Source organism: Corapipo altera, unplaced genomic scaffold (genome assembly GCF_003945725.1).
Source record: "Corapipo altera isolate COAL_440 unplaced genomic scaffold, ASM394572v1 RXGC01000072.1, whole genome shotgun sequence".
NCBI classification, from domain to species: Eukaryota; Metazoa; Chordata; class Aves; order Passeriformes; family Pipridae; genus Corapipo; species Corapipo altera.
Window position 1 is genome coordinate 2,897,112 of NW_020884943.1, and position 15,620 is coordinate 2,912,731.

At 38.2% G+C, this 15,620-nt stretch overlaps 1 protein-coding gene across 1 annotated transcript in view; it reads right to left on the bottom strand.

Annotated features, from left to right (window-relative positions):
* PRMT3 (protein arginine methyltransferase 3) overlaps positions 1–15,620 on the bottom strand; it is a 60,208-nt gene that overhangs the window by 15,531 nt on the left and 29,057 nt on the right. The window contains exons 11-12 of the mRNA XM_027662208.1: positions 10,793–10,980; positions 6,694–6,780 (exon numbers count right to left, since the gene is read on the bottom strand). Of these exons, the coding sequence (XP_027518009.1) occupies positions 6,694–6,780; positions 10,793–10,980 (275 nt within the window). The remainder of the gene's footprint in view (positions 1–6,693; positions 6,781–10,792; positions 10,981–15,620) is intronic.

Here is a 15,620-nt window from a genome sequence, read left to right on the forward strand (position 1 = left end):
GATGATGTTTTACAACTACTGACTCCATTTCTTTTTCTTCTTGGTTGTTTGTTTTTTGGGTTTTTTTTAAGCATAATGACAACAGTTATTTCTCCTACTGTAACTTCCCTCATCTTTTTGCTCCACCTTTGACAGCTCATTTACAACTTCACCAACAACTAATCAGTGAGAACTTAAACCTGCTCTGGAAAAATCTTTCAAGTGGCAGTCTCTTGAATACCATGAAAGAGAAAAACAAAAATAATAACTTCTAAACTGGCAATAAATAACTACAGCTCCAGCCTGACACATGCTCTAATCTTAAAGGATGTTAAATATTAGGAAACACTACCAAAATATTATTCTTCCTGTTTTCCAATAACTTGCCAGGAGAAAAGCTGAGCTATGAGGACAAAAACTCCAACTCCAAAAGGAAGTCAATATATTTACCCAGGCAACTAAGAACGTGTAATAAAGAACAAAGGAAACGTTTAGAAATAGAAATACATTACTGAAACTGCAAAGCAACACCCTAGAAAGGTCAACAAAAAGCTCACTCAACTAAGAATAAAAGACTCCTGAAATTAAAATAGCAGCCACTAACTTCTACCTGATTTTGTCAAACCCACATTTTGATGGAGAGCTCATGCAGCTTAAGGTCTTCATCCATCACTGAGGGTTCTTAAGGTGTTCATGCAAACATAGGAAAATCCTGTCAATTAAGCACGTCCTCCCAGTAAGATTCGCTTCTCTTCAACCTATTTCTTCCCCCACGGATAAATAATTTCGAGACTATTTTTCTCCCCATTTATTCACATAACATGTACCAAATATATTAGTCACAAAAAGCCTTAACATATGTAATAAATGAGTATTAGTACGTATAATTTATAGTCTTCCACTTACAGCCCTTAGCTGAAATGGGAAAAAGAGTCTAAATTTTAATTCAAATATATCTGACACGAAGGCTTTTTTTCCTAAAGAAAATGGCTGGCTGTGCATGCAGCATTTTAACAGGACAAAACAAATGAGACTGCTTCTTTCCTTGTGAGAACTCAAAGGCAACCTTACCAATTCACTTAGGAGCAAGGAAATTAAAAATTATCATCATCACTATCACCTACAGTGAGTAATTTATCATTCTTGCTCTTCAGTAGTATCATGTTCCAGCAGTGAGTGGCTACAACAAATACAATTAGACAGCTGGCCACAGAAGTGGGAGATAATGTGCTTTTGATGGAGTTTATCCAAGCATGGAGATGGAATGTTTGTCGCCCATGCAGCAGAGTTGCTGCGTTTTTATCACAGGGAAAAGAAATCCCTGGCTATTAAAACCCAATAATTTTGTGTTTTAAAGATTAAGAATCTGGAGCTCACCGCAGAGGAGGCTACAGATAAGAAATGAGAAGGAGAAATCCTGCTTTGTAACATGGTGGAGTAGTATTTCCTTTACTCAGAAATCAGGCATTCAAGGTGTGTTTAACTGTGGTACTCAAATCCAGATTTCCAACTTCTAGCTAAAAAAATTAGCTAATGTGAGAACCAAAGACTCCTACGCTAATACTTATTGTTGACTCTGAAGTGGATGACTGGACGTGAAGAAATGAAACCATCTTAACATTTAAGAAGAATTTAGTCAGAATAATTTTCTCTAGTCACCTTAACTTCCATTTCCTTCCTGAAGGTTTTAATACATCAGTCACGTCCTCTGGTTCATTATCCTTCTTTCACCCCCTTCCTCCCTCCCACTTTTTATACACATCCCCTGCTCTTTGACAACATCTCCTGGGAGCAATGAAGAGATACTGCCATTTTCCTCTCAGGGGATATTGTTATTCAGCTAGGAAAGATCAACCTTGATGGACTCACAGGGGAAATGCTCACAAACAAAAGAGAAAGTTTGTCAATTGATTTCTATACTGAGGGTAATCACCATTATATTTTATCTCAAAAGCTCACACAGTGATCAACTTGGAATACAATTAATGGAGTATTTTTCTAGCAGCATCTACTGACTGATATAAGCCAGATGTCTCATTAAAATCAGCAGTGACAAACCTTAGCTCTTTACCAGCAAAATGCACTTTTGCAGCCTAATTAAATTTTTTTTTGGCCGTTATGTTTGTAAGACTGAAATCAAGTCAGTTTGCAAAAAAGTGCTTTGGAATGTTTTCATATAATGATTCCATGCAACCGTTACATGCTTTGAAAATCTTCAATCTTTGAAAGCTAATACTGATAAATAAAATTACTGCTGGAAGAGACTGCTTTGTGGCAAACCATGCCAGGAATAAAGGAAAAATTAACAGAAACAATATGTGCTCTGAAAAAAGCCATAACTAAACCCCCCCATAACTTTTGAAAGACTGAGTATCAGACACAAGGTCATATTTAAAATACTCTTTTTTTGTTCAATCATTTCATATTTTTCAAGTTCATTACGATTTTTTTTTCTTGAAGACTTGATAATTTCTTGAACATCTGGAAGAAAAAGCTATTTAGAGTCTTAAGCATTTTTAAGGATATGACTCAATACATTGCAGGATCATCTGTAATACACTCAAGATGCACCCACAGCAAGACATGAGGCTGATCTCTTACAAGCACAACTTAATACTCCGATAGGTCGTTTTTTTGGTCATACGAAAGTATGAGAGTAATTTCAAATAATTTATAGGTGGGAGGACAGATAGATCAATTTCACACAAGCTCATCGCGCTGTCTGGGCTTCATGTCCTCACAACCTTCTCTTCGTCTACTGAGAAAGAACCAAGGACAGATTTTAGAGGAATTTAACATCTTTTTACATATGCAGGTAATGACAGGACAAGGGGGTTTTAAACTAAAAGAGGAGAGATTTAGATTAGGTATTAGGAAAAAATTCTTACTGTGAGGGTGGTGAGGCCCTGGCACAGGTTGCCCAGAGAAGCTGTGGATGCTCCATCCCTGGAAGTGTCCAAGGCCAGGTTGGATGGGGCTCTGAGCAACCTGATCCAGCAGGTGGCATCCCTGCCTATGGCAGGGAGGTTGGAACAAGATGACCTTTTGAGTCCCTTCCAACCCAAACCATTCTGTGATTTTGCCACAGAAATGTGAAGTGCAGCCTCTCCTGCCTGAGTGATCCTGGGGGCGTTCCCAGTCACGGTCAGAGCAAATGTGACAATGAGCTGGTAAAAAAACCCCTCCATTATGGTTCTGATTCCTGCCAGCTTTTACAACTTACTGTCCTGTTACCATAGCCCTGCACACAGGCTGATGGGAGGAAGCCACAGACATTTCTGTGGCTATTGCCTCCAGGGCTGTCAGCTCAAAGTTCAGTTCTGAAACCACTATGTTACATACTCCAACTAGAAGAGCCCGTAACTCTTTTCTCTGAGTACTTGCTAAATTACCTCCCATCAGTGCAAAGCTGCTGCAAAAACAAGTTCAGCAACAGCAACCCTGCATTCATTCTGTGTTGCTGACACATTTCAATGTAAGAATGTCTACCTTATGCTGATCTGCAATAGGATCCCCAGAAGAATTAACAGATCAATGTGCACCCAAGTTTTCCACTTGTTTGGTTTTTAAAGACAAATTACTCCACAGAGAGTTCTGGTTTGCATGGTAACACTGGTCTGATATTAGTTTTGCTGTTGATGGCAACAATGAATAAGACAACCAAACCTGCTTCCACACTTCTGTGGCTGAGAAAAAGCTGCTTTGAAATGAACTTTAGGTTGTGAGTTCAAAAAAACCCAGATATATACAAGCATATAAGGATGGATTTCCAAACTGCCATTTTTGTGGAATATTTTATTGTAAACAAAACAAAAATATTTTAAAATGTTTATATTAAAAAAACAAACAAACCCGCAGAAATCATAAGAGACAAGTACAAAACTATAGAATTGTGGGGAAATATAAGCAACTTTCTCTTTTTGTGCAGAAAATGAAAAGCCAGTAGAAAAACAAAACACTTAAGCAAACAAGAAAAACATTAAATATTATTTTTCAAAGGACAAATTGCAATCTTAAAGCACGTCCTCAAAAATTCTCAACATAAAGAATGGACTTTTATTGTTCATTTACTGCAAGGTTAGGCAGCCTGATATGATGGATGAACTGTCAACTCTCAACTAAACTTCTACAATCTATCATAGAAAGACTGGAAATTTCACTCAAAGTGTCAATAAACCTAAATGATGAAGTGCAAAATACTTTACAGCATTCTGATCATTTTTTAGAACCTGCATTTGCTGCAAAATTTCAGAAACACTGCTCTTCCCCCACTCCTCCCCTTCTCCCTGGAAGTCATAAAATGCAGGTATACATCTTGATTTATAAGTCAATGATACCACAGAATCACAGAAGAGAAATGAAGTTTCTGTAAGAGCGTGGTTCTGGGGAAAAAAGTATCTATAAAATAAGCTATTTTACTTTACCCAAACATCAAAGATGGTCAAGATTTTGTGAAGATTTCTGTTGAATTGGTTATTTAAATGTGGTCATATTAAGAAAATTAAACCAGGGCTGCAGTGGAGCTTGATCTCAAGTCAAATCTGACCCTGCCTTGAGGCAACTAGAATCATCCTATGATTTGATGACAATTAAAAACAGGAGGGGTTTTTTTTGTGTATGCACAATAAAACACGCAGATTTCCATTTAATAAAACCCAAGATGTTACTGTGTCTTTACTTAATTTGGTGATAATTGACAAATAAATATGAAGTATTTGTATGCATCTGCTAATTCAAAATTATAACAATGATTTAAACTATATACAGGGGAAAATTTCACTTTATGACAGCAACAAACTCTTACGCAGGCTCTTAGCAAAAACACTGGCAAATGCAGCACCATGGACTAACACCTAGACTCATCCAAATAGGAATTACTTTGTTTGATGTAGGCATCCAAGATTTTGTTATCAGTTTAAGTGGTTTACATCATACAGAAACATATTCTTTGTGTGTGTATCAGACAAAGTCTGCATCTCTTCTTATACACGTGCAAAAGCCAAATAAACCAGTTCAGGCAGACTTAATCACAGTATATTAAATATTAGCTAACAATCACCATTTTAGGCTGGTAATTGAGATGTGACTTAAATCTAAGCATGAAACTCCACCAAGAGTTTCAGAATACACTAGACTGTAAAAAGTTTAGTTTTTACTACAGATCTCAGAGCCTAATGCAAACTTTTGTCAAATTTGATGAGGATATTTTAATAAATTGCAGAAAGCATTTATAATCTGTATTGAATATAAAAGCAAATTACTGAGACAATAAAACTCTATAAAAATTAGGCCATCCTACCTTTGCTTATTATGTAGTGTTTAAAAACTCAATGCATTACTTAGCCAAGCTAACACCAGACTTTGTCATCTGTACCTCATCTTTATCCCAACTGTCCTGCCTAATGGTAACACCACAAAAAAATCCTTCCACCAAAAGAAGCAAGTTGTGCACCATAACTAAGTCAAGTCATAAAGGTATCCTCACAGAGGCATCAATCTAAACACTTTTAAATGTTCATGTTGGAATACGTAATTTTTTTTAGCTTTAAACACATTTCTAACATCTTTATTTCAGAAGTCACTCACACCCTCCCAATGAAGTATGTTAAATAAAAATATTTAGGTATCCTTCCCTGACTCGTACTTCAAAAATGGAACGCAAAATACACAACACAAATTGCATGAGCCCTTGAAGAGGGCCATGTTTCATTAATCAAAAAAAATCAGTGTTTCTCTGTTTTCTCATAACTACCAGATACTGAATGATGAAGAAATGTCATTGAATGAATGTGTATTTATGGGAATTCATACTGAAAAATGTAGGCACAACTTCAAAGAAGTGTTTGAAATATGCCCTAGTATGGAGTTTTCATTTAATTCTAAAGCTCAGATTGAAAACTTTCTTTCTTCTTTTCTTTCTTTTCACACTGACTAGTGTCTGATAGACAAAAACTCAATTGAGTGATATCGCACTCAAGTTTGCTGAGATTCTTCACTCTATTTAATGCAGCATATTCTGTAAAACTAAGACGAATAGTTTGAGTTCACTGCAATTACAACTCCCCTCCAACCGAATTCCACAGCCTTTCTAGAATTAGTGTTCTGTTGAACTAAGTCACAATAATTTACATAAAATGCAAACACTAACTTGCATACAATAAATAAAACATATATAGTAAAAACCTTGGTTATCAGATTCAGATTCTAATGCTGTATTTGTTCCCCCCAGCTTTCACATCCAAAGTTCATGAACCTTCCTGTTGGAGAAGCTCTCTTTGCCATATGAACTGCTGGGTGTTTAACACACTAGCTATAATCTACACCTTTCCCATTTCTACTTTGTTTTTCACATTTTTACTAAACTCAGAAAAGCTCTTCTGAGAGCAGTGACTGCATCATTCTTGAACACAGGGGAAACAACATGTCTGAACAGAAAACTTGTACTTCAGAAAATGGGCTAGAGAACAAAACAGAATGATTCTAATGCTACAGCTCCTTACCTTTCCCTCTCCTCATCCACCTCTATTATCCTGTAACACTATTACTGGAGTTTTATATCCATCTCTCTTTACAGAAAGGGCTTATTTGACACCTCTATACTGCAGAAATGAATGTTTCAAGGCAAGGACTGATGATAAATGAAGCATAATTACTGCATTGTCTCTCAGTCCAGTGCAATACTGACCATATATGAAGAAACTAAAATTGTCTTACCGTGCACTTTGTGCTCATTGTAATGCTCAGGGTGAAATCTGAAGAGAATTCCAAGTCTGGAGAGGATGCAGTATTACAGTCGATATGCTGTCAAAAAGAATAATAAAATTCTGTCAGTAACAGTGATTAATGTCAATTAAGATTTCCCTTTAGATGAAGGTTGTTCAGTCGCTCCCGCAATAGGACAACTTTTATAGGGCAATACTAATTCAGCTCTCCAAAAATGGGAGAGACTTAAAAACCATCTAATTCCATGTGACAAAATACCTCTAACTCCTTTTCCTCACATGCCCAAATAACTACATACTGACTAGTAGTGGTATGAAACTAGACACAGTAGCTCATTCTGTTCAGGGAAGTTGCTCCTTGGTGACAGCTACCCATTGTTGAGTGTAAGTAGCTTCCACAGGCACCTTTACCTGTTTTACCCCTTGTTCCTGTAGTCACATAGTGAACTACAGTATGACAATGATATGGGTTAAAGCTGGCCTTTTTCAGTTTCCCAGAGTGGTTTTGTATTGATCATAGAATAACTCAGGTTGAAAGGGACCTTAGGAGATCACTAAGTCCACTGCCCTGCTCAAAACAGGGTCAGCTACAGCAGGTTGCTCAGGACCATGTCCAAACAGCTTCTGAAAATCTCCAAGGATAGAGACTCAGCAACATCTCTGGGCATGCTGTACCACTGCTCAAATGTCCTCACAGTAGAAGTGTTTCCTAATCTTTAAAGGCAACTGCCTGGAGATCAATCTGTGCCCACTGCTTCTTGTCCTGCCCCTGAGCACTGCTGCAATGAGTCTGAGTCTGGCTCCACCTCCCGTATTCACCACCACCGTCAGGAATTTACACACATTGGTAAGATCTCCCATGAGTCTTCTCCACACAAAACAATCCCAGCTCTTTCCACCTCTCCCCATATCAGAGATGCTCCAGCCCATTCACCACCTTTGCAGTCTTCGGACTCACTCCAGGACAGTCACCTTATTCTTGGATTGGGAAACCCAGGGTTGGACACAGCACTACAGAATTCACCTCCCTGGGGTACAGCCAGCTTCCTGGGGTGCAAGAGAAGATGCATCTCTCTTGAGCTGCTGGTCCTAAGTCTTCTTCCTAATGCAGCCTAGGAGGCTGCTGGTTGTTGCCTTTGCCACAAAGGTGTGTTTTGCTGGCTCATGGTCCACTTGATGTTAACCCAAATTCCTCTCTGCAAAGCTGCTTTCCAGACAGTAGGCCCCCAGCCTCTGGTGGGGTTATTCTTCCTTCCCCTCTGCAGGATTTTGCACTGCACAAATTGCAACTTTCATTTCGATAGTATAATTTTTTACTTTTATATCTATCCAAAATCAGAGCTTTCATAGAAGAATAAGCTTCAGTTTTCAGCTGTTCATAACAATTCCACCAGATCTTTTCTCTGTTCTTTAGTTTACACACTCAGTTAAAAATGCTTTATCCAAAAATATCATATACTGCTAAAGTTAAAAGCATATGTGTAGGCAATCCAGGAGACTCCTGGAATGCATGGGGGATAACTTCCTGAGCCAAAAAACAGACAACCCTGTCAGAGGGAATGTGATACTGATGGTCACCAACGTAGGCAAACTAACTGGGGACATCAAGATTGGAGGCAGCCTGGGCTGCAGTGATCATGCACTGGTGGAATATGCAGTCCCATATCCAAGGGATATGGGTCAGGTAAGGGGTAAAGTTAAGCCCCTGAACTTTAGGAAAGGGAGTGCTCAGAGCTGGCATGTATTTAAGGAAGTCTCCCATAGTGCACAAGAGCTGGTAATCCCCAAGAGCAAGAAACTGAGTTCAATCTCAGTAAGCTGAGCAGTGCAGGTGACACACCTGGAGGACAGGTGTGCCCAGAGGGGCCTGGACAAGCTACAAAACTGGGCCTCTCGTGAGGTTTAACAAGACCAAGTGCAAAGTGCTGCACCTGAGGGTGGTGAGGCCCTGGCACAGGTTGCCCAGAGAAGCTGTGGCTGCCCCACCCCCGGAAGTGTCCAAGGCCAGGTTGGATGGGGCTCTGAGCAAGCTGGGATAGTGAAAGGTGTCCCTGCCCATGGCAGGGAGGTTGGAACTGGATGAGCTTTAATCCAAAGCTTTCTATGATTCTTCACGCTGCCTCATCTTTCTTAGGGAATGTTTTGCTTCCAGAAAAGTTACCTTATGAACTATACAAAACAAGCAGCACCTGATCTGAACAAACACACCAAAGTATCTTCTGCAATAATCATAATGATAAATTGGAACATTTTTAAACTTACCCTACAAAATATAGTCCATTTGTTCTGTGGAATGGCTATTGATTCAAACAATTTACCTATAATGCCACTGTTGCTCAACTCATCAATTTTACTACTTTGCATTGAAACTCCAGCAAACAAGCACATGCATTGATTTTGAGTTATTTTAAAAACCATGATGGCTAATGAGAACAAATGAGCATAAAGCCATTAAGCACAACAGTTATGCTACAGGCTGCATGATGATAAAATTTGCTAAGCCCATATCTCTGCGCTGGACAGTGACTTCTCATGAACAGCATATGTATTACAAAGAGACGTGTGTGCACTATTAGTAAAGCATTTTGCTTCTGAAATGACCATGGTTTATAAACTGCATTGGACATATTTAACTTCAGTTATTGATATCAACACTCTTCAGGTTGATATGTTGTTTTAATTTATTTGCTTGCCTAACAAACTGATCACTCACTCATTGCACCACCAAACCTGTCAAATGGCAAACAGTTACTACTTAGATTCTCGACCTCAGCACCTTTGTTTCATGCACGCTCATTCACTAAGGCTGGAATTTACCTTCCCTATAATGACAGGACTATAAAGTGTATTTCAACAACTGAGTTGATCACACTGATCTCTCTTTACACTCAAGGAACAAAGACACTTGTAAGCCTCAAATGACACAACTTATTATACATGTGCTTAGGAATTTTATTTCACTGACTCTGGAAGGAGCCTAGTGAACAAGCTCAGATAATATGTACAACACATCTGTAATGATTCCCTCATCTATGAACAAAAGAATCCTGAAGTAAAACTCGAAAAAAGAAACTAGAGGTGCACAAGATCACCAAAGTAGTGATTAAAGTTAAAGAAATCTCAGTCTCAGCGCTTCCTTTATTTGAATACCCGGTTTAAAAAACGTAATACCTTTAAATCTTCTCTGTAATAAAAACATAGACAAGAAAAGCTTAAGTAACTTTCACTTGGATATACTTAAAACTAAGCTGCACCTCCCCTGTTACAATACATTTAAACAGAAATTACCTCCTTACTAAATAGGTAATTTCCACTGAAGGTAGTAATATTACTGCTTTGAGTGCTTTACAGTAGAAAAGTAACTATATGAACAATAATTAGAATACCATTGTGGCAAAACGTTCTTGGTCTAGAACAGTCCTTCTCTCAATTGATCTGAGCTGTTCAAACTATTACTAATCACAAAGTTCACCACAAGTTCAAAGTAGTCAGTGCTCTGCAACATGTAGATGTTCTCTCATATGAATCGCTACCAACTTTGCTGCTATTCCTCATCATAACACTGCCATTACAAGAGACAGGACAGAAAAGCAGGCATAAGTAATTCAGGAAGTACTGTAGGAACTACTGCTTTTTCAGCCCAGGTTATTTATCTGGATGAAGCTTTGGGTGATAGTGAGTGATGATCCAAAGGACCTGTAACACCAGCTATCTTAACACAGAAATAGATAAGAAGCCCCTTTGCTCAGTACTCTGAGTGAAGAGGGAAGAAAAGTAAAAGAAGAGACTATACTACAGTTTACATTCCAGTTCCACAACTTGTAACCTACTAAAATGCAAGTTAATTTGGGGTTGGATAGAAGAAAACATCGGACAGAACAACTTAAATATGAGAAGAATACTAAAAGTTCAAAGTTGGTAAAAAAAAAAGCAATTGATACAAATCTTCAAGTCTTAACAGCAAGAACCTTATTGTATTTGTATCATTTTGAAGATGCTGAAGTTTGTGTGTGCCACCTGCATTTTTCCCCCCTCCCTCATAAACCAAGGAAACTTCTAATCTGACTACTATGCATTAAGTAGTATGGTACCTTAATGACACTGGCTGAAGATATCAGTGTGTTTGGATCCAGCACTTCAACAACAGCTTCTGGAATTACAGCTTTCTTCATACAAGACATGTCGAAGCCATATACATCTTCCCAGAAAAGTAGCTTGTCCACATGTTTCTTCATATCCCCAACAGCTACCAGACTAATGGTGCAAATGTCAGGATAAACTGTAACAGAAAGAGAGTAGTGAAATTTTATTTTAGACACACATAAAGAGGACTTCTTTTTTCTTTTATAAGTGACTAACATCTTAGAAGAACAAACAGAATAAATTTTTTTAGCTCTTGGACAAGACACTTTTTCTGCTACTTTCCTTTGTAGAGTTTCATTAGTCCTCAGAGGAGACTAGACACAAAAATTTAATAATATTTCCTATTCATGACAAAACATCTTTGTAGTTGAAATCTTACTGCAAGGAAATGATCGGAAACTTGATGTCTGAAGAAAATAATTTGGAACATCCTATTCTGGCTTCTATACAGAGACTGATCTAAAATATATTTAATAACTGTAGGCAGACACTCAAAAGGAAAATTCAGGTGAGGGCTTTGCAATAACAAGAAACCTTTTTGAAAAGACCTTATTTCCAGAAAAGAGTAAATATTCTTACTCAAGAGCTTTATTCCTTTTTGTTATCAGCTCTAGCTGGCACTTGCCTTACAGTCTAAAAAATTATTTCTGGGTACTGGAAAAGAATAACCACTTTTCTGTCTGCACCTGAAGTGTAGGAAGTGAACCAACAGACAGCAGAGAACCTCATCAACTCCCTCCCTCCCACTTTTAGGATAACAACTATCATTCTTACACTATCATTCTTCACATTTGTGCCTTCCTTTCTCCCAAGAATATCTTCAGAGCAGGTAACTATTTACAGCTTTTCCAAACAGTAGTGGAAGACTGACATTTGCCTTTTCAACAGCTGCCAAAAAATCAGTCAATGTCTTGGCAATCTCAAATGACTGGAAAACCCACAAAGAAGAGCTGCTATGAACATGGTTGTCTATAGCGCTATCAAATAATAAAAGAAACTCAATTTATATTTAGCAAGGCTTCTTTTCACAAAGACATTCCCATGTTTTTTTTCTTAAGAGTATTAAAGCCTCTGAAGCCACATACATTGAATTCTTGATCTGGCTTCAGAGCAAAACGCCTGCTAATAAACACCTTATTTTATTTTTTTTATTAATACATGAATGTGGCAGTGTTAATAACACTGAAGCTAAGTTTCTCTTTTCCTCCCCAAAATCTGGTGAACTGTAAAATTAATTTTGTTTTCTGCTCTGTTTAAAATTATAGCTTAGCAAAATGGATATGGAGACGTCATTGGTATGGCACGGTAAGTCAGAAAAGCAGTACCTCCTGCCCTGTAAAACGCTGAAGATAGAAATAACAAATTGAAATAAGACCTTTCATATAGCCATAGTTGTAGCCTAAACAAAATAAATCTTATAAATATTAATGATAGAGAATAGTTTTTTCTAAAGAAGCTTTTTTTTTGTTACATAAAGACATGAAAGTAAGCACAATGTCATCTTTCTCACTTGCTGACTGTTTAAACAGAATGAATAAATATCAGCAAGTTTCAATTGGAATCCTATTGGTAGGCTATTATCAACCCTACTTTGCAACTGAGGAATCCTGAGGAGGTTTCTCCAGGAACAGCCTACAATTAACTCAGCAGTAAAAAAGGCAGTTTGATGAGAATCCAAACAGGAAGGCATTCCAACTGCCTTGTCTGAAACAAATCCCTTGGTTCCAGCACACCTGACAGCTGTCACACAAGCACAAAACATCAACATCTGGTGGTAGGAGTATTTGCAGGGAGATTCTGGAGCCATCAGTAAGGGATGTCTAGTTCTCAAAGCTTTCATGCTGCTGTTCACTGGTGTAACAACTGCATCACACTTGGCTTTACCTCACAGCATTTCAAACCTTCAAGAACCACCACTGATGCTCCAAAAATTAAAAGACAGTGTGACACGGACAACAAAAGCAAATGACAACAGCCTTTGAGGGACTATTTTTCAGGGAAACAGACTTGGTAGGATGCAATGGTATGGTGAGAAGAGAGATGAAAAGACTGGCAATCCCTATTTACAGAAGACACATGCTAGAAACAGCACAACAAAAATGAAAACTACAGTAACAAGTGATCAAATACTTTATGATCTTCCTTTCTCAGACTAGCCCTAATTTCTGGGACATTCTGTAAACAGAAAAGAAGTTTATCAACCTCTATCAAGCATGAAATATTTGAATTGGATCATAATCAGTTTATATTAAATCCCTTTGTTCACACAGCAAATCCTTAAATCAGCAGTGGAGCTCATAATCGATTGTACAAAGTGCACAAGAACAAGGACAAATGTAAACACTAAATGCTCCAATCTAATCTGCATTTTTACTTTAGTCTGTTAATAGCAACAAAAGTGTTCAGACTTCACAAGTGTTCAGACTTCACAAAAAGAAACCTGTGTTCCACCAACAGAGCTCAGGTAAAGACTGCAGTGATACATTAAATTCTGAATTTACAACCCCACTCACATCCAGAAGCACATGCTATACTGAGGTTTGATTGGAAATGTAAGCAGTGTTATCTAAAATCAGCCTAAATCATCAAAATACTGTAGAGTTTTGCAAATGTTTAAAAGCACCTGCATAAAATTGCATTTGACATTTCACCACTATCCTCAATTCCCTTGGAAATCCTCTGCTCCTTCTGCAGCCCTATAACACTTCCCTGCGCAATCCTGACAGACTTGCCTTTTTTTTTTCCTCATTCAGCCTTTAATTTAATAATTATTCCTCCTTGCAGGTGAAATGAGCAAAATGCTGATTGGACAGAAGCACACACTCCTCAGAGCTCTCCCAGATTCATTGCTTTGACCATCTGTGTCCTTCTCGACTCGGTGCCCACAACTCATCCGTCACCAGGAACAGCTCACGTGGTGAGCAGGATATGATGGGAAATCCTTTATCCCTCAGCAATGCCTCACAAACTTCAGGACGCTGAAGGGTAAGGCAGTAATGCTCCAGATACACGGAAATAACTCTGTGTGAATACCACCATCGTTTTGATGTGAACAAGCAAACAATATTATGTTTTGAATGACACCTTCCTCGCCCATGTCACCCCTCACCAATGTGAGTTGAAATCAAGCATGTGAAAAACCCTATACTCCAGCAACAGCTCTAAAGAACAAACAGATGGGTCCTGGGTAGCAAAAATTTTATGTTCCCAAATAAAGGTATTAAATACTGTACACATTACCCTAGACAGTTTGGCATAATCCACTTCAGCATGCCAGTAGGCTAAATTGAAGTAATGACGATATGACTGACTGAACAGAAATCTAGAAATTTGGACTCTACTCCCAGCTCAATCACTGAGAGATCTGGCCAAGTCACAGCTGCTTCTGTTGCTTTTTTCAGCTTTCAAACCTCTGTAAATAACGATCTTGGGCTAATAGCACCAAGTGGTTTAAAACAAAATTAAGAAGATTTAGAAGTTCTTCTGCTGAGACTTCACCTCAGAGTGAGCTCTTAGTTTTGGTTCATCTGAATTTGCATGTGCCCACAGTTCTGCTGCTATCCACCTCCACCGCAGGAGAGTCTGTGTTGCTAAGCTGATTGCTGAGCAGCTTTCTCACAAATCCTGGACACAGTCGTTGACCTGCTAGACCTGCTGGCAGCAGAGCAATAATTGCAAGCACCTTAATGAAACAGTGTTAACGAAAATTAAAATCTGGCCTTACCAATCAGTGCCTGTACAACACTGTGTGCTTTGTGAAGAGTCAAAGAAGGGCCCAAGGCCATTCTCTGACCACAAAGGATAACAAAGGAATCTTTGGGAGTCACAAACCAATAGCAAATTTACCAGCAATACAGTTTAAACACAGGTCAAAAAATTCTGGCCCTTTTCAGAAGGCTTTGGAAGTAGTAGCTAAATACAAAATGATTCCTTATGATTTTAGGGAATGTCCTTGAATTTAATTGTGTCACAATGTAAAATTATCACCATGTATCTATACAGACCACTCAGTGTGTTCCTGATCTGGCTGGACTATTCTACATTACTGAAAACAAAAAAAGCTCTTACTCTGTCATGTTGTTCAAGTGGCTACTAAATATTCTAACGCATCTCTTGTCTGTATATTCAGCTTTGTGACCAAATGTTGAACAACGGCACAAACTCCCTTTTTTCAGCTCCACTCTACAGTGTACAAAAGCTCACTGCAATCAAAGGGAAGCACTGCAGCAAGCCCTGTGACACAGTCATTAATCCAATCATTAAGTCAGTGTAGTGAAACTATGTGCATGGTTAGCACAAAGGGGGAAAAAACCCCCAGACTGATGACTACAATTGAAAAGGTCAATATGAAATACAATCCTGACAAAGGAATTAAGCACAAGGAATAAAGTACGTGCAGAACTCGTGCAGAAAACTGCATCACACGAGGAATTAATATTTACTGACACTTAAAGAGTGTCACTGACACTCTTTAATTAAAATTAATATTTACTGACACTTAAAGATGACACTGTCTAAGCTACTTAAATGGGTAAAAGAACACTACTTCAAAATAAACCCTTTTGTCACAGCCTTACCCTCCAACTATAAAGAAAAAGAGCATATTACCACTGTAATATTACCACAATGTTCCTCTCCAGAGAAACCACCCTATTGATTTTTTCTCTAATCCATAGTAGCTTACCCAAACAGTATCACATCCTACAGGATAGTACTTATTTTCCTCCATTCACAGTTATGCAGAAACCGGGATTTCAGGAGTGGAAAACAAATGCC